This window comes from Erinaceus europaeus, chromosome 7 (assembly GCF_950295315.1).
Source record: "Erinaceus europaeus chromosome 7, mEriEur2.1, whole genome shotgun sequence".
NCBI classification, from domain to species: Eukaryota; Metazoa; Chordata; class Mammalia; order Eulipotyphla; family Erinaceidae; genus Erinaceus; species Erinaceus europaeus.
Window position 1 is genome coordinate 116,735,487 of NC_080168.1, and position 25,469 is coordinate 116,760,955.

Sequence of the window (25,469 nt, forward strand, 5' to 3'; positions counted from 1 at the left end):
TCAAGCATGAGGTCCCGAGTTCGATCCCCAGCAGCACATGTGCCAGAGTTATGTCTGGTTCTTTCTCTCTCCTCTTATCTTTCTCATAAATAAATAAAATCTTTAAAAAAAATAACCATCAAGGCATTTTCAAATGATAAACTACTGAAACAATGACAAAGCTATGTTTTACATAAATAGTATAGTCTCTCTGTCATTTCTAGTAATTACTAGGCACACAGTGAAAACTTAATGTTTCTGTTGAACTTTAAAATAAATATGTTTAGGGAGTAGATAGCATAATGGTTATACAAAAAGACTCTCAAGCCTGAGGCTCCAAAGCCCCAAGTTCAATCCCCCACACCACCATAAGCCAGAGCTGAGCAGTGCTCTGGCTAAAACAAATGAAAAGATATGTTTAAATTGAGAATTCTCAATCTTATGTAACATATATCTTATATAATGTATGTCTCATGAGCAGGTATACTTACCTGTTTTTTTAAACTTTAATTTTTTCCCTTTTGTTGCTATTGTTGCTTATCATTGTTATTATTGTTGTTGTTGGATAGGACAGAGAGAAATGGAGAGAGGAGGGGAAGACAGAGACGGGGAGAGAAAGACAGACACCTGCAGACCTGCTTCACCACTTGTGGAGCCACCCTCCTGAAGGTGTGTGTGGGGGCTCGAACCCAATCCTTATGGGGGTCCTTGTGCTGTGTGCCATGTACACTTAACCACCTGTATTACCGCCTCACCCCTTGGGCCTTTGTATTCAGATACAGAAATAGATGGGGGACACATAACACCTTTGGTGTTTCCCTTGGGGCCAAAGCATCTCCTGCATGGTGCTGAGGCCCAAACCTGGATGGCACACACGGAAAGGCATGTGTTCCCTCTCGGCCCACCCTCCCCCTCTACTATGAACTAAATCAACTTCTTTTTTTGCCTCTAGTTGTTCGGGTTCCTGGCAACCCAAATCAAATTATTCAGAGAGAAATCTCCCTCATCCTACAGATTCCCAGATGATCTCCTCTCTCACATAAACAGTTTCTCCCTGTTGTGTCTTAACTCCTGTTTGAAGCTTGATAAGTATTACTTTAATGTAGAACTTATGCACAAATTTCTCAATACTCCTTTCCATAGCCTTCCCCCTCGGTTAATTAATTGCATGCCTCACCGGTTTCCAAAATAGGTATGCCATCTGTGGCGTTTTGGTCATCTGCAGTTTCTACGTTCTCCGAGGCTTCTGTCTCTGGTGGTGGCTTCTGTGTGAGCGTGCTGGAAGTTGAAGCTTCCTCAGCTGAGAAATGATATCTTTATGTCACCCTCAAGAAGGGGCTCAGGGAAGGGAACACTCCTTATTCTCTTTAATTTTCTCTATGGCTTCCAACTATCCAAGATCTTTTTTTTTTTTTTTTCATAAATCAAGTAAAAGAATTAGAGAAGTGATCACTCTTCCTAAAAATTACATTAATTCAAAGAGATTCTAATTGTTGGACATATATGGCAGGGGTGGACAGAACATGCAGTTAGACATTTTGAGACTGGGGTTTTTCTTTGGGACCTTTCTTACAGGTTTTGGAGTCTCAATCACAATGGCAAGAGGACTCCCAGAGAGTCTAAAAAGGTCAAAATAATTACCCAAGTGCAAAGAAATCAACTATCAGCTCATAGGCTGCAAATCTTCCTTAATTTCTTAGTCCTCATCTTCCTACTCCCCCACACTAGACCCAGGTCTCACCTGATACTTGCACAATGGAGGTATGACTCAGTGACACTTTCTCATAGTGGGAAAGGAGCAAACAAAGTCACCTGACCCTCCAAAGCCTGTATTTATGTTAGTGAAGTCTAGCACACTGCAGGGAGGCACCTTACAACATAGCCCATTCTAGAGTTTGATCAGGAGGTACCTGTTACCTGAGGAGGCCTGACTACCTGGCGAGAGATATTCACGCACATGAAAAACTCCAGATGAAATTCCTCTCTACGCATGGCTGCCTCCTAGAAATAGAGACAAAAGTTTAATCTGCAGTGAAGAGTTCTTTGGAAAGATGAAGATGGACAAAACTGACAAGGACCAGGTGTTTTCAGTACTAATAGATCCGTAGGACTCAACAGCAGGAAGTGATATATAAAGCATCTGTTTTGCCACCTGCAGGGGAGTCGCTTCACAGGCGGTGAAGCAGGTCTGCAGGTGTCTGTCTTTCTCTCCCCCTCTCTGTCTTCCCCTCCTCTCTCTATTTCTCTCTGTCCTATCCAACGACGACAACATCAGTAACAACAACAATAACTACAACAATAAAACAACAAGGGCAACATAAAGGGAAAATGAATTTTTTTTTAAAAAAAGCATCTATTTTGGGCAGGGGAAGATAGCATAATGGTTATGCAAAGGGACTCTCATGCTTGAGGCTCCAAAGTCCTCAGGTTTAATCCCCACCACCATAAGCCATGGCTGAACAGAGCTCTGGGGGGGGAAAAAAGCCTCTATTTTTGCACTTGTCAGGCAAGAGGTTGGCCTAGGCAAAGCATCTTCTTTTCCCAACTGCTGAGAGGATCTAAAAGGCAGGACTCCTACAGAGAGACCTCTTCTCTGCAGGACTGAGCTCAATGGCCCTAGAGAGCCTACCCTACTCAGAAGCCTTTCTCCAAGCCCGGTCCAGAGGATCAAGCTGAGGTGCTTGGCACACTGTTCAACAAACACCTTCCCTCTCCCTTACTTTCTTCTTAAAAGTATCACACTGAGAGTCGGGCTGTAGCGCAGCGGGTTAAGCGCAGGTGGCGCAAAGCACAAGCACCGGCATAAGGATCCCGGTTCGAACCCCGGCTCCCCACCTGCAGGGGAGTCGCTTCACAGGTGGTGAAGCAGGTCTGCAGGTGTCTTTCTCTCCTCCTCTCTGTCTTCCCCTCCTCTCTCCATTTCTCTCTGTCCTATCCAACGACGACAATAATAACTGCAACAATAAAAAAACAACAATGGCAACAAAAAGGGAATAAATAAATATTTTAAAAAAAAGTATCACACTAACTACAGGGTAATGAGTTCAGTCCCAGGAACACTACCACCAGGGCCATGGAGTTCTCGCGGTAAGGTGAGGCTGCCTTTCTCATTTCTACTCAGAAAAAGCAGATCTCTGGTCCACCCCCCCATAGTTTTCTTTCTTTCTCTCTCTCTCTTTCTCCCTTCCTTCTTTCTCTTTACCAGAGCACTGCTCAGCTCTGGCTTATGGTGATGGTGGTGGTGGTGGTCGTCGTCGTGGGGGATTGAATTTGGGGCTTTGGAGCCTCAGGCATGAGTCTCTTTGCATAACCATTATGCTATCTGCCCCCCCGCCCCCGGCTTTTTTCTTCTTTTTTTAATCTCTCCAGATTTCTGGGAGCTTCTATATGTTTCCAGAATGTACCTAAGATGCTTATTTTAATTTTTTTCCTTTCCTCTCTCCCAATAGCAATCAAGATGGATGCCACATTGTTTGCAGGGCTGCAACGTTACAACTTTGGGGGAAGTGATTACATTTCTTGGTACCTGTTAAACTAAATTATTTCCAGTAACTTCTACGAAAACTAACTTTCCGTGAGTATCAATGAAACACACAATATAGCTGACTCCAGATTTAGCTCTCGGGCTTGGCATCTATCTATGGAGGGATTTCCCAGCTATCTATCCAGGGTTTTTCCCAGGTTCCCACACGCCCAAGGCCAACCGCGGAACAACTGCCATGGAAACCGCATCAGGAGTGAAAAAGTCGCCAAGCGGAACCACAAGTCGGCGGGGAAGGGGAGTTGAGGGAACAGAAAAAGAGGAAGGACGGAAGGCACTAACAGTGTTCCGGCAACCAGAAGGAGGAAACAAATATAAAAAGCCCACAGTAGGGGAAGAAATGAATTATGACTACAGCCTCGGCTGCTCCCTTGGCTTCTCAGGCCTCGTCACACTGCGCAGGCGTTTCCGCGGGGCCTCAACTCTGCTCTTTGACCTCCCGCCCCACCCCCTCTGCCCACCCGCCGCCTCCCCAGGAGCTCTTCCGGTGTTGCGGGAGGTAGTTCCGGTTCGCGGCTGTTCCCGGGTTTTGCTTTCCGCGCCCGGCCGGAAACTCATTCGCAGAGCAGCCGGTTCCGGTTCGGTAAGTGGCGGCGGGAAGCTGGGGGAGGGGTGAGGATGGAGGGAGCCTGGCCGGGGAGGCTGGACGGGCCGGGCCGAGGGAGCCGGGGCTGCGCGGGGCGGCGGCGGCGGCGGCGGCGGCGGCGGCGGCGGCGGCGGGGACGACGCTTCGCGCCGGGTCCCGCCCCCGGGTCCCCGGGTCGCCGCCCCTCGCAGTCGGCCGGCCGCGGCGTGGCGGGCGGCTGTTAGCGGGGCCCCCGGGGAGGCGCCTTGGGGCCGCGGCCTCCGGGGCGGCGGGGAGGCGGGCGCCGCGCGGGGGGAGGACGGGGCCGGCGGGGAGCTCGGGACTTTCCCGCCAGAAGCGGGTCTGGTGTCCGGGGGGAGCCGATGGCTCCGGGGCGCCCCCGGGCCCGCTCACCTGTCGCATCGCCGCCTGCAGGTTGTCGGCACCGGCGCTGCCCCGGGAAGGACCCGACCGGACTCCTCGCGGTCGCCGCGCCGGCAGTGTGTGTGTCTGTGTGTCCGTCCCCCGGCTTATCTGGTCGGCGGTACAGCTCCTGTATCACTCTCAGGTCAGCCCCGTCAGTCATTGTACTTGGCAGGCATTTTATGTGACGTCGTGCTGGTTCTTGTGAAACATTTTTTCCCCTTAGAACCCCCCCCCCTTTTTTTTTTTTGTAAACATATATAGACCGCTGGCCAGCTGCTTGACTTGGTGGGATTTTTTTTTTTTTTTTTTTTTTAGACCAGAGCACTGCTCAGCTCTGGCTTATGGAGGTGATGTGGGGGATTGAACCCGGGGCTTTGGAGCCTGAGGCACGAGAGTCTGTTTGCATAAACATCATGCTATCTATACCCCCCCACCGGCGATTTTTATGTTTATTTTTTTGTAGCATGTGTGTTCAACCAGGTACACCTCCGCCCGGCCCCTTATTTTAATTTTATTTTTTAGTTTCTGTTTGTTCAGTATTGGATAGAGAAATTGAGAGAAGACGGGGAGACAGAGAGACATCTGCAGTCCTGCTCCACTCGTGATATTTTCCTCCTGCAGATGGGGGAACCAGGGGTTTGAACCCGGGTCCTTGTGCACTGTAGTGTGTGCGCTTAGCCAGATGTGCCACCGCCTGACCCCAAAAGATTTCTTTCTTTTTTTTTTTTTTTAATATTTATTTATTCCCTTTTGTTGCCCTTGTTTTATTGTTGTAGTTATTATTGTTGTTAATTTGATGTCGCTGTTGTTGGATAGGACAGAGAGAAATGGAGAGAGGAGGGAAGACAGAGAGGGGGAGAGAAAGACACCTGCAGACCTACTTCACCACCTGTGAAGTGACTCCCCTGCAGGTGGGAGCCGGGGGCTCGAACCGGGATCTTTATGCCGGTTGTTGCGCTTTGCGCTATGTGTGCTTCCCGCTGAGCTACCTCCTGATTCCCTCTTTCTTTGTTTTTTTTTTTTTATTTTTATTTTTTAAATTTTATTTATTATTCCCCTTTTGTTGCCTTTGTTGTTTTATTGTTGTAGTTACTATCGATGTCATTGTTGTTGGATAGGACAGAGAGAAATGGAGAGAGGAGGGGAAGACAGAGAGGAGGAGAGAAAGATAGACACCTACAGACCTGCTTCACCGCCCGTGAAGCGACTCCCCTGCAGGTGGGGAGCCGGGGCTCGAACCGGGATCCTTTTGCCGGTCCTTGAGTTTGGCGCCACCTGGGCTTAACCCGCTGCGCTACCTCCCGACTCCCCTTTCTTTGTTTTTAAAGAAGCATATACTTATCAGTTATTGTGAGAGAGAATGTGAGCAGATGAGGGGGGTGGGGACTGGAGCGCCGTGCAGCTCTGGCATGAGGTGGTGCCAGGGATTGAACCTGCAGCCCCTGGAGCCTGAGACATGCGAGCTGGTGCTTTCAGTGGACAAGGTCAATAACTCCATCTGGTCCTAGGGTCCTTGCTCCAATTGGATATTCATGGTGGAGTAGACGGTATCATGTTCAGAATCCTTATTCTTTTTTTAAACAAAGATGTATTATCTTATTTGTTGAAGAGAGACAGTCATATCAAGAGGGAAGGGGAGACAGAAGGGAAGAGACACCTGTACCCCTGCCGCACCACTTGCAAAGCTTTAGGGGCCGGGGCTTGAACCCGGGGCCCTCGTGCATTGTTAACATTTATGCTTACCCAGGTGCTCGCCCACACCCATAGTTTCGTGTTAAGGACCCGTGTTGAAATACAGACGCTCTTGATTTTTGTAACGACTACGCAACCTTTAGCGTGTCTTTAACATTCCAATGTCAGAAATTCTAGACCCCGCTCCCACTCTCCTCCCTGTCTCATTATAGAAGCTTAATTCGTTTTTATCTTCAAGTGCCTCATTCATTTTTGTTTGTTTTCACCTGATTCTAATTCCTCTGTAAAGTTCCTCTTCCTGTCACCTGTCTGAGGAATCAAATCTAGAGAGAGAAAATGAATGAAAAAACAGGTTCTGCCACTTGAGAGTCAGGTGATGTAACTCTTGACTGTTTTGGAAGCCCTTCCCTTTCTGGTGCTGGTGACTCCCACTCCACCTACCCGTGTCTGCAGCCATCGTCTTGCTGTCTTGACTGTCTTTTCTTGGGTCTGACCTCCCGCACAAGACAGCTGCTCAGCAGGAGAGACCAGCTCTTACTCAGCTCTGTATCCCCAGTCCGTCCACTGTGTGTGTTGGTGCACAGCAGACCTTCATGTGTGGGAAAGGTTGAGTATTTAGTGGTGAAGGTCTTAAGAGTTTAATTGAGAGACATGTGAAAAATACAGTTTTCCAGAGTTCAGAGAAGGAGGATCCATCCCTCACTTCAGTCCTCTTTATTTATTTTTACCAGAGCTGCTCAACTCTGGCGGATGGTGCTAGGGCTGGAGCTTAGGACCTTTGGTGTCTCCGGCATGAAAGTCTGTTGTGCTGGATTGGTGTTATCTCCCCTTTCTTACATCACCAGTTATTCTGCCTACATTTTGGTCCCGTATAAAGCAAATTATACAGTGCTTCTCAGTGTATATTTTCTAGGTAGTTTTCATCATAACTGTAAACATGCTCTTAAAAATTTTTTTATATTTATTTTCATATATATATATTACTGATTCATGAGAAATGATAGGAGAGAGAGAGAACCAGACATCACTCTGTACATGTGCTGCCAGGGATTGAACTCAGGACCTCATGCTTGTGAATCCAATGCCTTATGCACTAGGCCACCTCCCGGACCAAACATCCTCCTTTTAAAATGCATTTATTTTTTATCTTACTTTCTTTATTGATTGGATAGAGACATCCAGAAATCAAGAAGAATGGGGAGATAGAGAAACAAGAGAGACACCTGCAGCCCTGCTTCACCACTTGTGAAGCTTTCCCCCTGCAGGTGGGGACCAGGGGCTTGGACCCGGGTCCTTGCACATTGTAACTTGTGCACTCAACTAGGTGCGCCACACCTGGCCCTTCTAAACATTCTCTTACAGAACCACTTGGCTTGCATGTAACCTCACAGATGTCTTTTACTACATGCGCTACATTCTGCTTCAGCAAGGACTTTGCTACCTTTTTCCTTCCCAATTCAACCATTACCATGACTTCATCTGAGTACTTGTAACTGCTTGTGCTTTTCCAGTGAATCAAGTCACCGAAGTGATCGAGTAAATGAATTATTAGACTGTATTCCTTAAATGGAAGAATGCCGTGCCTCTAAGAATTTGGTGATGTTTAACATTTCATGTTGAATTTTGTGGTAAAATATCCCTTCCCCCAATGTACTGCAAGTGGTAAGAAGGAAACACCATAAACATAGCTGAGTGTGCTGACGTTTAAAGTTATTAAAATTCTAAGTCACTATATTGGGCTCTCGGGAAAGTCTTGGCTTTTCGCCTATGAAAAACAGAGAAATAGATCATGACTTTTCCAAAAACCCAGTAGATTCCCAGTAGAGCTAGCTAGGAATTATGTTGACTTTACAAGGTGTTAGGAATCTTTAAATGAAAATGTGTTAAGAGATGTGAAATTTTTTCTGCCTTATTTTTTCAGTACTTTTATTTACTTATTTTTCTACATTTTGTTTATTTTTGCATAGACTGAGAAATTGAGGGAAGGGGAAGGTGGATAGGAGCTAAGAGAAACTTGCAACATTGCGTGAGCACTTATGAAGCCACCACCCCCCCCCCCCCATTGCAGGTGGTGACTGGCGGCCTGACCCCAGGCCTCGGGCACTGTTAGCATGCTTGCTGTGCTGAGTGCATCCCCACGCTCAGTTCCTGCTTCTGCCCTTGGGAGTCAAGGAGCCAGGATTTACTTGTTTGTTTATTTCTGCTTGTCACCTGTGGGAATTGAGACATGTAACCTCTCTGGTTATAACCTCTAAAATTCTTTGATTTCTTTCTAGCTTCTCTCTTTACATCTGTCTCAATGCAGAGAATTTGAATTCTGGGAACCAGGCTTTTGAATTGTCATTTTTCTTGGGGCTGGAGGAATAACTCACCAGGTAGGGCTCCTGGTTCAAGCCCTGTCACCATAGCGTCATAGCACGCAAGTCCACTGTGGTGCTGTGGTGTTGCCCCTATTCTGAGTGAAAAGGACAGTGGGAGGGATGAGACCATGCCTGTGTGTCTTTCCTGCAAAGCCACTCGACTCCGGAGCTAAAAAGGCGGTCATATGGTCCGGGAGTGGCACAGTGGAAAAAGCCTTGACCTCTTAAGCATGAGGTCCTGAGTTCAACCCTTGGCAGCACATGTACCAGAGTGAAGTCTGGCTTTCTCTCTCTCCTATCTTTTTCACTAATAAATAAATAACATTTTTGAAAAAAAAAAAAAAAAAAGATTGGTCATGGCAGTAATGAAAATGGTCTGAAGAGTAAAAGGTGAAAAAGACACAGCTTCACTGATTGAGGGGATATTTACTTTGATCTGAAATCCAGAAAAATATGCTCAACTAAAGTATTTTATTTTTTATCTGGTTCACATATTTTGTTTCTTTTTCACAGTACACATGAGAGACAATACAGTATTTGTCTTTTTTTAAAATTATTTTTATTAGATAGAGGCAGTTAGAAATGGGGGGGGGGGAGAGGAAGAAAGACAGAGACACCTTCAGCCCTGCTTCACTTTCCCCCTGCAGGTGGAGACCCAAGGGTTGCACCTGGGTCCTTGTATATTGTAACATGCACTCAGCCAGGTGCGCCACCACCCGGCCCCACAATGTTTGTCTTACTTCTCTGGCTTATTCCACAAAGCATAGTGCCCTTTAGATCTGTGTTGTTCTAGATGGGAGGATCTAGTCTTTTTAAAGCTAATTAATATGGTCCGGGAGGTGGCACAGTGGATAAAGCACTGGACTCTCAAGCATGAGGTCCTGAGTTTGATCCCCAGCAGCACGTATGACAGATTGATGTCTGGTTCTATCTCTCCTATCTTTCTCATTAATAAATAAAATCTTAAACAAAAAGCTAAATAGTGGGACTGTCTAAATATTGGGTTGTTGGAACTGTCCTGACACATTTTTGCCTAGAAAACTCACTAGTTGGGCACGGGTAAATAGGATAATAGGTATGCAAAGAGACTCATGCCTGAGGCTCTGAAGTCCCAGGTTCATATCCTCACCACCATAGAGGAGACCTGAGCAGTGCTCTGGTTAAAAGAGAAAGAAGAAAGAAAAGAAAACTCACTAGTTCACTTGGGTAGTGTGCGGCTTAGTCACTTGTGCAACCCAGGTTCGACCCTCGCCCTCACCACATCAGTGCACACTCCAGTGGTATGGTCTCTGTTTCTGCAGAAATCAGCCTGGAGTGGTGTAGCCTCAGAGATGACCACCCCCAAAAAAGGAAAGAGAGAGAAAGGGAGGGGGGGAGAAGCTAAATAATATTCACTGTGTGCATGTACCACAACTTCAGCTAAACATCTACTGCTTGGTACTTAACATTGTTTCCAGCTCTTGACTATTGTGACAGTGCTGTGATAGACACAGAGTGATACCTCTTTGCATTACTGTTGCGTTTCTGGACTAAATACTTGGCAGTGGGGTAACTAGATGACTGTGGACACTTTCTTTAATGTGGTGCAGAACTTTGCATGGGTGTTGGGTGTTGATACCACTGCTCTGTGGCCTTCCCTAGGTCAGTTTTGCTCATTGTGCTTTCTTAGAGACAACTAGAAACATTACAGCATTCCTCCAACAATCCATGGAGCTCCTCTGATGTTATCCATGCTCATATGAGATGTGGGGAGGCCTGGACTCAGGCCTCAAGACTGGTAAAGTGTGCACCCTACTGGCTGAGCTATCTCTTAACCCTCAGGATTTCTATTTCAGTATTTTTGAGGAATCTTCATACAGTTTTTTATGGTGGCTGTACACATCCCCACCAGTAGTTTACAAGAGTTTCCTTTCCCTTTCAGCATGTCCTCTCCACAACATTTCTCTCTCTCTTTCTCTCTCTCTCTCTCTAACTAGCCACTGCCACTGGTATGAGATGACACCTCACTGTGGTATGGTGTGGTGTGGTGTGGCTTACCTTTCCATAATAAGAGATGATGGACATCTTCTCATGCCCCCTGGCCATCTGTGTATCATTGTAGGAGAAGTGTCTATACTCAAGGTTCATTGCCCAGTTTTAAAATCCAGTTGTGGTTTTGATGTTGATTTATATGAGTTCTTTTAAAAATTTAGTTGAGAGTGAGAGAGAGAATCAGCATCATTCTGGCATATTTGCTTCTGAGGATCAAACTGGGGATCTCGCACTGACAGACCTAACACTGACTATAGCACCCCCCCCCCCCATTGTAGATTCTTAGTACAGCTGGGTTGTTGACTCCTTGTCAGGTATGTGGTTGGCAAAATATTTTTTCCCATTTAGTTGGATGCCTTTTTATGATCATGGTAGTTTCTTTAAATGTCAGTCTTTTTGTGTGTGTGCTTAGTAATTGTGAGCACAATAATACCTCTGACCATTAAGTCTTGATATGCAATATAGTTGATGAAATACTCTTTTTCTAAAAATTTTCCCTTTTGTTGCCCTTGTTGTTTTAGTGTAGTTATTGTTGTTATTGATGTCATTGTAGTTGGATAGGACAGAGAAAAAGAGAGAGGAGGGGGAAAACGGGGAGAGAAAGACAGACACCTGCAGACCTGCTTCACCGCTTGTGAAGCGACTCCCCTGCAGGTCGGGAGCCGGGGGCTCGAACGGCATCCTTACGCCGGTGCTTGCGCTTTGCGCCTCGTGCGCTTAACTCGCTGCACCACCGCCCGATTCCCGATGAAATACTCTTTACGTAGTATCTATGATAATAAGATTATAGGGAGTCAGGTGATAATGCAGCGGCGTAAGCGCACGAGGCGCAAAGCGCAAGGACCGGTGTAAGGATCCCTGTTCAAACTCCCGGCTCCCCACCTGCAGAGGCCTCGCTTCACAGGTGGTGAAGCAGGTCTGCAGGTGTCTATCTTTCTCTTCCCCTCTCTGTCTTCCCCTTCCCCTCTTCTCTGCATTTCTCTCTGTCCTATCTAACAACGACGACATCAATAACAATAAGTACAACAACAATCAAAACACAAGGGCGACAAAAGGGAAAATAAATATAAATTTTTTTTAAAAAAAGACTATAAAATATGTAACTATTACCATCCCTAGTCTACCAAGATGCATGTGTATTTTGTTAAAACATTTTTTTTGTTATCTTTATTTATTTGTTGGATAGAGACAGCCAGAAATTGAGGGAAAGAGGAGATAGTGAAAGATAGACACCTACAGCACTGCTTCACCACTCGTGAAGCTCCCCCCTCCACAAGTGCAGACAGGGAGGGGGCTTAAACCTGGGTCTTTGAGCATTGTAACACAGGCTCAACCAGGTGCACCACCACCTGACCCCTGCAGGTGTATCTTTATTAAGCTCGTTCCCTGCAGGCTTTTTCTGGGAAGATGGACTACATCAAAGGAGAAAGTAATTCCACCTGTGGGGGTTATCAGGCGAGTCGCAGGAAACTTGGTGGAGGTGCAGTGGGCATATGTGTAGGTGTGGAGTCAGCTTTGAGACACTACAATTTGGTGAACCAGTGGTCAATCACTGGTAATGATTTTGAAAAATAAGTGAGCTATACCAAGGCAGTTTGAAACTAGATACAAATTATGGTAAATACACAAAAATACAAATTTCAAAACTAAAGTCTACCTTGGAAACAGTCCCTAAGTTGAGTGTTTTTAAGACAGGCTCAACAAAGAAACAAAAATATATTTCCTTGGATGTAGGAGACCTACCCACATTTCATTTCATTTATTGGATAGAGAGAAATTGGGGGGGGGTAGTTGGAGAGACAGAGAGACACCTGCAGCCCAGCTTCACCATCCTTGCATGTGGGGAGCAGGGACTTGAACCTAGGTCATTGGGCATTGTAATGTGTGCTCTTAACCAGGTGCACTACCACCTGGCCCCATCCTATTCACACTTTAGAAGTAACATAATCAATAGAAACTGATAAAGTGTTTATAAGTAATAAATACTAGTGAGGGAAAAGGTGGTTTAACATTAATAAAACCTAAAATGATACATATAATATCTGTTTCCCCGAAACTTGTTTAAAATGGTGATAAGTCTGAAATGAGTGCTACCTCATTTTGCTTTGGGTAGAAATCCAAGAACCAACATCCCTAGAGTGACATATTCTGGATGAAACCAGAGGTGGTAATGCTGAATGAGATGAGAGGTGAAAAACAACTGTCCAGTGGTTTCATTTATATATGAACTATAGCTAACTAAAGCCAATGATCTCGCAAAAAAAAAAGAAAGTAAACTTTGAGATTCTGAGAAAACTGGTGTTTATCAGAGGGAAGGGGTTGGGCCATGAACTTGGGGTGGGTACAGTGAGTTATACACATGCTATGTAGGTGTGACCTTATATCTTAAAATTTTATAAAACAATGTTAAAGCAACAAAACCTTAAGAAGAAAGTCATTTCTCATATAGGCAAATAGACTTTGATCAGTGGTATTTTGAACATGAGGGTAAAAGTCCTAGATAAAGCCTTATCAATAGCTTTATTGGTCATTGGTAAGATATGTCAAAACCTGAGTTTAATTTATTAATGTACTTACTGATAGGCCTTCCGCAAGTCTTTGTACCTGCATGATTCCACTGTTCTCAGAAGACTTTTTCTTCCCTCCACCATAGTGAGTTGAGAGACAGGGAGAGAGAAGAAACTTCCCCTGGTGCACGGTGCTCTCAGGTGGTGGCTGGGGGTTCAGAGCCACTTCCTTGTGCATGGCAAGTGTGAGCTGTCTCCTGGCCCCGGAAGATAAGTCTTTTATTATTATTACTTAGCTGATCAGTGAGAGAGAGAGAGAGAGAGAGCCAGAGTGTCACTCTGGTACATGTGACTCAGATGATCTGAACTTGGGACCTCATGCTTGAGAGTCCAATGCTTTATCCACTGTGTCACCTCTGGGCCGCTGGTGATACAAGATCTGTCATTTGCTTATATAAAGTAGGAGAGCAACAGATTGGGAAAGATTTCTAGGCTGTAATCAGTTAAGTCACTCACTTTATGAGCATATGCAGATAACTTAGTCTCCAGAGAGTCTCCCCACTTGCTGTACTATTCTGCGATTCTGCAGGGAGTTGGTAATTACTAGAAAACACGGGTTGCAGGGGTGTTGGAACTCCCTCAGGCTGGGTTTAGTTCCCATCCTTTCATCCAACTTTCGTTACTGCTTCACTAGGCACACAGATGGCACTTTTGAGTAGCTTCCTGTTTAATTAGATGAAGTACATAATTCAGTATGTAACATTTCTATTTTCTGTACTCTTTTCCAGAATTGTGTATCTTGACTAAGGTCAGTGATGTGAAGAGACCTGACATGGGTAAGACTATGGCATAGTTCTTCATTCCTTTTTCCTTTTAGTTACTCTGATGAGCTAAGCTGGAGTCAAAGAATGGGGCTTTCTAACTTACTTTTTTTTTTTTTTAATCCTGTTTTGTTATTTTGACCAGAGCACCACTCACCTCTGGCTGTTGGTGCTGGGGATCATTGAGGATCAAGTCTGGGGCTTCTCTGTGTGGGGCCTGTGTGCTACTGCTACAGATCTGTGTTGCCCTTTAATAAGGGGCCTCTTGAGCTTAGTTACGTAGTGTGCTCTGTACCAGTAATTGCCTTTTGATCACCACAGTGTCTATAACGTTCTTTGAACAGCCAAATACACAATAGCAAACAAGTTCTGTATACAGGACCTTGTGATAAATAATGAAAATATCATAATTTTTGGGACTGGGCGGTGGCACAGCAGGTTAAGTGCACATAGTACTAAGTGCAAGGACCCGCACAAAGATCTGGATTCAAGCCCTTACTCTTCACCTGCAGGGGGAATGCTTCACAAGCAATGAAACAGGTCTGCAGGTATCTGTTCTCTCCCCCTCCCCATCTCTCCCCTCTCAATTTCTCTCTGTCCAGCCCGGCTGCCAGGAACAGTGGATTTGTTGTGTGTGTGTGTGTGTGTGTGTGTGTGTGTATATATATATTTTTTTTAAAAAAAATATGAGTAATATTTTAAAATATTTATTTAATGAGAGACAAAAATACTACTCAGCTCTGGATTATGCTGCTGGGGTGGAATCTGGGGTTTTGGAGACTGAGGCAAGAAAGTCTTTTGCATAAATTTTAGGCTGTTTCCCTGGCCCTCATTTATTTTTTACTATCACTTTACAAGGATTCCTTAAAAAAAATAATTTGGGCAGAGGGTAGATAGCATAATGGTTATTCAAATGAACCCATAAACATGAGGCTCCAAAGTCCCAGGTTTAATCCCCCCCTCCACACACCACCATAAGCCAGAGCCAAACAGTGCTCTGGTAACAAAAATTAATAACAGCAAAAAAATAAAATAATAAACAAGGTTTTAAAAAAATACTTGTACAAGTTGTGAACTGTTTAAAATTCTTAATTCCATATGAGCCAATTTCTGCACATTTTTGAAAATGACATCTTAAAATTTTTTTAAAAATTTATTTATTGCCTTTGGTATCCTTGTTTTATTGTTGTAGTTGTTATTGATGTCATTGTTGGATAGGACAGAGAGAAATGGAGAGAGGAGGGGAAGACAGAGGGGGAGAGAAAGATAGACACCTGCAGACCTGCTTCACCGCCTGTGAAGCGACTCCCCTGCAGGTGGGGAGTGGGGGGCTTAAACTTGGATCCTTACGCCGGTCCTTGCGCTTTATGCCACATGTGCTTAACCTGCTGTGCTACCGCTGCTACCGCCCGACTCCCTTTTTTTTTTTTTTTTTTGCCAATATCTAGTTATATGGGAGAGGTTTTACTTGACTGTAGAGGTGGCCCTGGGGAAACATCAGGGGAAAAGGTCTTTTGACGAGGAGGCAATCATGAAGAACTGCGTGGTTTGAACTAATCTTGTCTCTTTTCCCAGATGATATTGCTGATAGAATGAGGATGGATGCTGGAGAAGTGACTTTAATGAACCACAACTCCATGTTCAAGCCCCATCTTCTGTCACAGATGGGTTTTCCAAAGGACCAGCTTCAACTTTCTGACCACCAGGTTAGGAATGTTTTTCTGTCCTTAATCAGCGAGTTATTCTTGGCTTAAGTTTTCACCCGATGTGGTATACACTCGAAATTGCAAGCATATATGTAAACGCTTTTTTTGTTAAATATATTTATTTATTTATTTATTATTGGATAGAGACAGCCAGAAATCAAGAGGGGAAGTGGAAATTGAGAGTGCGAGAGACAGAGAGACACCTGCAGCCCTGCTTCACTTGTGAAGTTTTCCCCTTGTAGGTGAGGACCAGGGGCTTGAACCTGGGTTCTGTGCACAGTGATGTGTGTGTTTGACCAGGTGCGCCACCGCCTGGCCCCATATGTATAAACTCTTTAGAAGAAGTGATTCTAGTATTTGGAATTCTGTTTTCTCCTTTCTTTCCTCCTTCCTTCCTTCCTTCCTTCGTTCCTTCCCCTCTCTCTTCCTTTCTGCCTTCCTTTTAAAAAAATGTTATTATTATTATTATTTATTAATGAGAGGGATAGGAGGAGGAGAGAGAAAGAACCTGACATCACTCTGGCACATGTGCTGTCGGAGACTGAACTCGGGACCTCATGCTTGAGAGTCCAGTGCTTTATCCACTGCGCCACCTCCTGGACCACTGGAATTCTGTTATCTATATATTAAAGCCAACAGCCAGGCTATCTATCGTATGAACTCTTTGAAAACAGTACCTTGTAGAAAGCTTTATTGTTGCTGGGAATATTACAATTACCAACACAGAGGTCAGGTTCCTTTTAAAATAGCGTCTTCAAAGTTTTGAGCATGAAATAGCTGGGAGGGGGAAATGTATAAATATGTAGAGTCAAAGCCAGGTACATTTTGGTGGCCTCTGTGTATGTGGTACAGCTTGCTTTGTACAGTCAGTGCAGACTTGCCGTCTAAGGAGTGTTCTTTGAATTCCTTAGAATACCTAGAGAATTGTTATTTTGGTTTTTTTTTTCCCCATTTTTTCCTTTTGAAGACTCGGTCATTTCTTCCAACTGTCTGGTTTTTTCTGTCTTACTACAGTTTGCAGTTTAATTAAATATAGTTGATTATATTGAATCCCTAAATAGAGACTTGTTTGAAGAGCTATTTTCCGGTGTAAATTTTTGTTACATTTTATTATAAAATGCAATGTAAGAAAAATCTTCTCTTCATCTAGATTTCGCCTTCCAGGCGAGGCAATTCGGACACACCTTTTACATGTGCCACGAGAAGTACGGCTTCCCATCCAAACTACTACTCAGGTACGGCACTACTTGGAGTCTGGCCCTTGATGCCGTCTCTAGGTTTCCTCTGGAAAATTGTGTTTGCCATCTCTAAAAGTCAAAACATCATCAAAGCAAATGCTATTTTCTCCACTAAAACATCATTATGTCTGTCTTTGTGCTCTCATTCTTACCTAGTCTCAACCACATGTTAATTTTCTTTTTTTAAAAATGATTTTTTAAGTGCTTTAATTAATTTATTTATTTGATAGAGACAGTCAGAAGTTGAGAGGGAAGAGAATGGGGGAGATAGAGAGGAAGAGAGACAGAGAGACACCTGTAGCACTGTCTCACCACTTGTGAAGCTTTCCCTCTGCAGGTGGGGACCGGAGGCTTGAACTTGGGTCCTTGTGCATTGTGAAAGGTGCGCTTAATCAAGTGTGCCACCACCGGCCCCACATGTTAATTTTCTAGTGAATAAGTTTCATTGGAACCCATCCTCCCACTTGTTCATTCTACTGTTGTAAAAAACAATTTGTTTGACTTTTTTTTGTTTGTTTATGTGTATGTGATGTAAAGGATATTTATTTTGTATGATTTAAGGCATAGAGCTAGTTACTGTTTTTATTCTGCTTGAATCTATGAATCTTGAGAATTTCCTACTCATGCTTGTCCCTCATCAGGGCAGGAAATGTTAGTGACATGTTTCTATCTGGTACCTGCCACAGCCATGCCTGCATATTGAAGGGCTTGCCTCGCCCACTTGTGATCCCTGACAGAAATCTGCATTCTCCAGGCTATGCCTAGCTCTGGCCTCACTGACTTTTCATCTATGCCTTCCCTAAGGTTTGAGCTTCCAATGGTCTTCTGCCTCTATCTTGGGGGAAGTAAGAGTATTTTTGTGCTTAGCTTCCTGATAGTATGATCCGGGAAGATTGTTGTGGCCTTATATTTTTTCATTCTTCATTCTTTAACCTCTCACCTTAACTACAAGTATGAGAATACCCGCAGTGCCCCTGAACCTTCCCCAGTGAGATTTTATAAGTTGAGAGAATAAATTTGAAATGCAGATATTGTTGTTATTTGGCTTCATCGGGACGCTCTGTCAGCAAGATGAGGTCTCCTCCCCTAAAAAGACATTAGTGTGATGCTCTTTTTGATTTATGTTACATTTAAATGGCATTGAGGTGGGTGGTACTTCACCCTGGGTACCTGGGCTTCCTTTCCCAGGGTGGGGAGTTGCTGGTACATAGTATATGCATGATTTATACGGGCAGGTCAGTTTGTTCTGTCTAGCTCTACCACTGTTATTGTTGAAACAGCTTTTCTGATGAGCAGAGAGCCTAAAATTTGGTTTGATTGATCTTAGAGGAAGGATAGGATAGCTCAGTGGATTATGTGATCAGATAGTGACCATTTCTGTTTGAACTTAGGCTGTGTTACAATTTCATATGCTGCTTTAGTATTTGACAAAATACTTTATAATTGCTTAATAATAAATAATTTTATACAGAAATTTATACTCATACTCTTTTAACTATAGCACAACTCTTTACTTAATTCTGTGACCTTTTTTCTCTTTTTTTTTAACCAGAACACTGCTCAGGTCTGACTTCTGTGGCGTCAGGGATTGAACCTGGGGCCTCAGAGTCATAGGTGTGATTTTTACTATTATTATTATTATTATTATTATTAAATAGGAAGACAAATTGAGAGGAGAGGGAGAGAGAGAAAGACACAACTCTGCTTCACTGCTCATGAAGCTTCCCCCCTGCTGGTGGGAGTTGGGGCCTTCAGCCTCTTGGTGATGTGTGAGTTCAGTGACTGAACCCCAGGAAAGAAGGGTTTTTTTTGTTTGTTTGTTTTTTTGGCATAAGCATTATATTGTCTCCCCAGCTGAATTACTTCTCATTTTTGTCTATATATATTGGGTTGTTGGAACAGTTATGATGCATTTTTGCATAGAAAAACACACCAGGACTTTCTTGACAACCTAATATTTACTTTATGTACATTGTATGATCCAGTACATATATTCTTTATTCTTTATTTTTTAATTTAAAAAATATTTATTTATTTATTTATAGAAGAGAAGGGGTAGGGGGAAAGGAGAGACGGAGAGAGAGAGAGAGAAAGAGAGAGGGAGGGAGAGAGAGAGGAAGGAGAAAAATGAACCAGAGCGCCAGTCTAACATAAGTGATACTGGAGATGGAGTTGAGGACCTTGGCCCTCTGAGTCCCTCTGAGTCCAGTTTTTTTTTCACTTGGTGTTTTTTTCCTTTTGTATTAGGACAGAGAGGAATTGAGAGGGAAGGGAGAGACAGAGAAACTCCTTCAGTCATGCTTCACTTGTGAACGGGAGCAGGGGCTTGAACTCTGGTCCTGGTGCATGGCAACGTGTGCACTCAGCCCAGTGTGCCAGCACCCAGCCCTCTATATGTACTTTTTCATCTGCATATTACTGTTTTAGTGATGATTTTCTGCTATTATCTAATCTCTTTGAAATTAATATGCACATTCCTAATCTCATGTGCAATTCCAAAATCAAAAGAGCTCTGAAAACCAATTTTTTCTCAATTCATTTTATAGCAGGACCTGATCTGGCCTGAGTTAACTTATTTGGCAAAATAACCTGACATGAAGTTGTTTATGTTTTGTCTTTATTTGTCTTTTAAATACATATTTATACACTTTGCTACAGCTACCAATGTGTCTGATCACAGTGTGTCACTTCCAATCATGCTTGGAAGCACCACACAGTGCATATCAGGTCATTGCATATCAGGTCATATCAGGTCATTGCTCACATCAGGTCATTGCTCTACGATCTCAGACCCCAGGGCCTGTGCTTTAGGACTGTTTTGGGCCCGACCATAGTCTAGTTCAGTGTTTCCCATGATTTAGGTTGCCCTTACTCTGTCCTTCCTTGTCAGCTATTGCCAATAGCATGACTTAAAAATGGTCTGTGTACACCACAACAACGCTGAACAATGAGGGCAACAAACGGGGGGGAAAAATAATGGCCTCCAGGAGCAGTGGATCTGTGGTGCAGGCACCGAGCCCCAGCAATAACCCTAGAGGCAAAATAATAGTAATAATAATAAAAATAATAAAATAAAAAATAAAAACGTATATGTGTAGATAGAACTTTTCTTCAGAGTTTTAGTAGACCCTTGATATCACAAGTGTTCTGTGAGCATCTCAGACCCACATGTTCTTGACAACAGCAATGTTTAACCAGACTCTTGACCTTTTACCTAGCTATATAATTTTTTTAAAGAATATTTTATTTTATTTTATTTATTTTCCTTTTTTTTTGCACTTGTTTTTTATCGTTGTTGTGGTTATTATTATTGTTGTTATGATGTTTTTGCCAGATAGGACAGAGAGAAATGGAGAAAGGGGAAGACAGAGAGGTGGAGAGAAAGATAGACACCTGCAGACCTGCTTCACCGCCTGTGAAGCAAACCCCCCCTGCAGGTGGGGAGCCGGGGGCTCGAATCGGGATCCTTCTGCCAGTCCTCAAGTTTCTTGCCATGTGTGCTTAACCCACTGTGCTACAGTCCGACCCCCGCTATATAATTCTTGAGAGTTACATTTTTTTTTTCTGTTTTTCCTCATACCACAAGTTAAGCCCCATATCAGTCTTAAGTTAAAATTGCTTTTTCTTTTTAAAATATTTTTAATAGCTTTATTTTTATTTTTTGGATAGAGACAGCCAGAAATTGTGAGGAAGGGGGAGACAGAGAGACACCTGCAGCCCTGCTTCACTGCTCTTGAAGCTTTCCCTCTGCTGGTGGAGACCAGGGGCTTGAACCTGGGTCCTTATGCTCTATATTCTGTGCTCTTAACAAGTTGCACCACCACCTGCCCCCCTTTTTTATGTTTGTTTTAGTATCTTATTTATTTACTGGATAGAGACAGAGAAATCGAGAGAGGGAAGGAGGAGGTAGAGTTGGGAAAAAGACACCTGCAACCCTGCTTCACCACTTGTGAAACTGTCTTTGAAAGTGCGAACCAGGGGCTTGAACCTGGGTCCTTGTGTATTGTATGTGTGCTTAGCCAGGTGTGCCGCCCGGTCCCATCGAAGTTTCTCTCTCATTCAAAGGTGACTTGTTAGAAGAAAATGAAACAAGCTTCATAACAGTTTTGTGTATGATGGTGACTAGGAAATAAGGGCGGCATTGAAAGCCTGTTGAAATGGGGACGCCGGCCGACTAGATCAGTGCTGTGAATCATAGTCCAGAAATGGGGATGCCGACTGACTAGATCAGTGCTGTGGATTATAGCCCAGAAATGGGGACGCCGACCGACTAGATCAATGCTGTGAATTATAGCCCAGAAATGGGGATGCCGGCCGACTAGATCAATGCTGTGGATTATAGCCCAGAAAGGGGGATGCTGACCGACTAGATCAATGCTGTGAATTATAGCCCAGAAATGGGGATGCCGGCCGACTAGATCAATGCTGTGGATTATAGCCCAGAAATGGGGACGCCGACTGACTAGATCAATGCTGTGAATTATAGCCCAGAAATGGGGATGCCGGCCGACTAGATCAATGCTGTGGATTATAGCCCAGAAATGGGGACGCCGACTGACTAGATCAATGCTGTGAATTATAGCCCAGAAATGGGGATGCCGGCCGACTAGATCAATGCTGTGGATTATAGCCCAGAAAGGGGGACGCCGACTGACTAGATCAATGCTGTGAATTATAGCCCAGAAATGGGGATGCCGGCCGACTAGATCAATGCTGTGGATTATAGCCCAGAAATGGGGACGCCGACTGACTAGATCAATGCTGTGAATCATAGTCCAGAAATGGGGACGCCGGCCGACTAGATCAGTGCTGTGGATTATAGCCCAGAAATGGGGACGCCGACTGACTAGATCAGTGCTGTGGATTATAGCCCAGAAATGGGGACGCCGACTGACTAGATCAATGCTGTGAATCATAGTCCAGAAATGGGGATGCCGGCCGACTAGATCAATGCTGTGGATTATAGCCCAGAAATGGGGACGCCGGCCGACTAGATCAATGCTGTGAATTATAGCACAGAAATGGGGACGCCGACCGACTAGATCAATGCTGTGAATTATAGCCCAGAAATGGGGAAGCCGACTGACTAGATCAATGCTGTGAATTATAGCCCAGAAATGGGGATGCTGACCGACTAGATCAATGCTGTGAATTATAGCCCAGAGCAAAGTTTCCGCTAAGTTACATCTAGTCCCTCAACAAACCAGTGCCACGTGGCAGACCTTCAGGGTTGTGCAGTAACAATCAAGAGATTCAAATCTGTGAATACCAAGCGTCTATATCCTTGTTCTTTCCCCTCTGTGTGTGATAGGACAGAGAGATCAAGATGGTAGGGGGAGTAGAGAGAGTGAGACCAGCACTGCCTTACCACTGGGGAAACTTCCCCGTGCAGGTGGGGACCAGGGGCTTGAACCTGCATCCTTGCACAAGGTAATGTGTGTGTTCAGCCAGGTGTGCCACCACCAGGTCCCTGGGTCTATATTCTTTATTCTTTTTCCTTTCATTCCTTTTTTTTTTTTTTTCTTTTAAATAGATAGAGAAATTGAAAGGGAAGGGGGATAGAAAGAGAGAGGCCCACAGCACTGTTTGAGTGCTTGTGTAACTTCTACCCCCCCCCCCCCCCCCACACACACACACACACTAGGGACCAAAGACTTGACCTAACTCCTGTGGACCAACACCCAGACCCTGGTCTGTATACTTTTTCCTTTTTCCTTCTTTTGTTCCTCTCTCTCTCCTTTTCTCTTTGCTGTCATGGCTTTGCTGGGTCTTCTTGTCATTGTAGCTCTATCATTCCCAACAGACAATTTTTTCTTCTTCCAGATAGAAGGGGCAAAAGACAGGGAGGGCGACAAGGAGAGATACCGCCTCACTGTTCACTGCTCTCCCAAGGTCCCTTGGTGTGGTGTTCCCGCGTGGTGGCCAGGGGCTCAAATCCAGGTCCTCACATGTGGCAGAGTGTGCGCTCTCCTGTGCCAGTTCTATTCTAGTTCTTGTACACTTTTTTCTTTTCTTTTTAAATATTTAATTTATTTATTTATGAGAAAGATAGGATGAGAGGGAAAGAACCAGGCATCACTCTGGTACACGTGCTGCTGGGAATTGAACTCAGGACCTCATGCTTGAAAGTCTAATGCTTTATCCACTGCACCACCTCCCAGACCAGGGTCCTTTTTTCTTATATTTTCTTCAAATAATTTTTTTTCTTGTACTTTAAAATACTTCATCTCTTTGCCATACTCATTCCAGTTATTTACAAGTCCTAGAGTTCTGTCTTTACAAGCTCCCTCCGTCTTATATATTTTTTTCCCTGTAATCCCCACATTGATTTCTGTGGTGAGTCATCATGAGCCTTGACCTCTTGATTGGACTAGACGCGGGTCCCCAGTTTATCCCTCCCCTGCCTTCATCTTATGCTTCGCCCCCGCCCCCCATAGCCTCTCCTCCACCTAGATGAAAATAAATATAGGTAAGCCCAAAACTTTAGAACTGAGGTCCTCTGTATGTCAGACTTGTAGAAAATTACAACACTTTTGCTTAAGTAACTTAAGTTATGCTCAGACTTACCATTATTACTTTTTCCAGAGCGTTGCTGAGGTCTGGTTTATGGTGGTGCGGAGGATTGAACCTGGGACTTTAGAGCCTCAGGCATAAGAGTCTGTTTGCATAACCATTATGCTATGCCATCCCTGCCCCCAGACTTTTTTTTTATTGCCACCAGGGTTAGCTATGGGGCTTGGTGCCAGTGCTACAAATCCACTACTCCCAGCAACCACTTTTTTTCTTTTGATTGCTGGTGCAGAGAGAAATTGAGAGATGGGGAAGATAGAGAGAAAAGTAGACATTTTGTCATCTTCATCTCTTATTAGATGTCTCTAGTCAAATACTAGCCATATGTGTGGGAGAATGATTTTCAGTTACTACTTTGCATGTAAAGATAGCAATTCTCTGGTCCTTTAGTGAGATTCCTTTTCATTAGCATCCTATTTCTATCTTTAATAGTGGTAGGTGCTACTCATAGGTATAAAGGAAAAAAAAAGATAATAGTTTCTTTTTTAAAAAATTATTTTTATTTATTTATTGGATAGAGAGCCAGGAATTGGGGAGGTGAGGGGAAAGAGACAGACACCTACAGCACTGCTTCACCACTTGTGAAGCTTTTCCCCCTGCAGGTGGGGATGGGGCTTGAACCTGGGTCTTTATGCATTGTAACATGTGCTCAACCAGCTGCGCCACCACCTGGGCCTGATTATAGTTTCTTGGAAAGTGAACTCAATTTAGATGCTAGATTATGTGCACCCACTGGTAAGCCAGCGGTAGGACTATTACTCCTGGCCACTTCTTTCTCCTCTTTAGTTCACCATAAGTCCTGGTAATCCTGATTGACTAAAAGAAAGTACAAACATAAATTATCAACTCCTTTACTTTTTTTTTTTTTAATTCCTTTATTGAGGAATTAATGTTTTACATTCGACAGTAAATACAATAGTTTGTACATACATGCATAGCGTTTCCCAGTTTTCCATATAACAATACAACCCCCACTAGGCCCTCTGTCATCCTTCTTGGCCCTGTACCCCCCTCCCCCACACCTACCCCAGAGTCTTTTACTTTGGTGCAATACGCCAATTCCAGTTCAGGTTCTACTTGTGTTCTCTCTTCTGACCTTGTTTTTCAACTTCTGCCTAAGAGTGAGATCATCCCATATTCATCCTTCTGTTTCTGACTTACTTCACTTAACAGGAATTTTTCAAGGTCCGTCCAAGATCAGCTGAAACGGTCAAGACACCATTTTTTATAGCTGAGTAGTATTCCATTGTGTATTTATACCACAACTTGCTCAGGCACTCATCTGTTGTTGGACACCTGGATTGCTTCCAGGTTTTGGCTATTACAAATTGTGCTGCTAAGAACATACGTATACACAGATCTTTTTGGATGTGTGTGTTGGGTTCCTTAGGATATATTCTCAGGAGAGGAATTGTAGGATCATAGAGTAGGTCCATTTCTAGCCTTCTGAGAGTTCTCCAGACTGTTCTCCACAGAGGTTGGACCCATTTACATTCTCACCAGCAGTGCAGGAGGGTTCCTTTGGCCCCACAACCTCTCCAGCATTTGCTGCTGCTACCTTTTCTGACATTCTCACAGGAATGAAGTGGTATCTCTTGTTGTCTTGATTTGCATTTCTCTGACAATCAAAGACTTGGAGTATTTTTTCATGTGTTTCTCAGCCTTTTGGATCTCTTCTGTGGTGAATATTCTGTCCATGTCCTTCCCCCCATTTTTGGATGGGGTTATTTGTTTTCTTGTTGTTGAGTTTGCCGAGATCTTTATATATTCTGGTTATTAGCCTCTTGTCTGATGTATGTCACGTAAAGATCTTCTCCCATTCTGTGAGGGGTCTCTTGGTTTGGGTATTGGTTTCTTTTGATGTGCAGAAGCTTTTTAATTTGATGTAGTCCCATAGGTTTATATTTGCCTTAGTCTTCTTTGTAATTGGATTCATTTCGTTGAAGATGTCTTTAAAATTTATGAGGAAAAGAGTTTTGCCAATATTTTCCTTTAAGAATCTGATAGTTTCTGGTCTAACATTGAAGTCCTTG

At 43.9% G+C, this 25,469-nt stretch overlaps 3 protein-coding genes across 5 annotated transcripts in view; 1 reads left to right on the forward strand and 2 right to left on the reverse strand.

The window, feature by feature from the left end:
- The window catches only part of PFKM (phosphofructokinase, muscle), a 55,439-nt gene extending 50,820 nt beyond the window's left edge, over positions 1-4,619 (reverse strand). Inside the window, exons 1-2 of one of the 2 annotated variants that reach the window (XM_007516231.3) lie at positions 1,890-1,980; positions 1,157-1,279 (exon numbers count right to left, since the gene is read on the reverse strand). In XM_007516231.3, coding sequence (XP_007516293.1) covers positions 1,157-1,279; positions 1,890-1,971 — 205 coding nt within the window. In that variant the 5' untranslated portion in view covers positions 1,972-1,980. Of the gene's footprint in view, positions 1-1,156; positions 1,280-1,889; positions 1,981-4,499 lie in introns of those variants that run through there. The other variant, XM_060195461.1, reaches the window with a different exon arrangement.
- On the reverse strand, positions 3,872-4,671 carry LOC132539355 (basic proline-rich protein-like). The gene is made up of 2 exons (XM_060193535.1): positions 4,500-4,671; positions 3,872-4,428 (listed from the first exon to the last, which is right to left on the reverse strand). Exons 1-2 carry the CDS (start codon positions 4,669-4,671, stop codon positions 3,872-3,874), a joined length of 729 nt encoding a protein of 242 aa, XP_060049518.1.
- SENP1 (SUMO specific peptidase 1) overlaps positions 4,019-25,469 on the forward strand; it is a 59,486-nt gene continuing 38,035 nt past the window's right edge. Inside the window, exons 1-5 of one of the 2 annotated variants that reach the window (XM_016185224.2) lie at positions 4,520-4,653; positions 8,480-8,578; positions 13,890-13,937; positions 15,498-15,628; positions 16,779-16,863. In XM_016185224.2, coding sequence (XP_016040710.1) covers positions 13,934-13,937; positions 15,498-15,628; positions 16,779-16,863 — 220 coding nt within the window. In that variant the 5' untranslated portion in view covers positions 4,520-4,653; positions 8,480-8,578; positions 13,890-13,933. Of the gene's footprint in view, positions 4,104-4,519; positions 4,654-8,479; positions 8,579-13,889; positions 13,938-15,497; positions 15,629-16,778; positions 16,864-25,469 lie in introns of those variants that run through there. The other variant, XM_007516230.3, reaches the window with a different exon arrangement.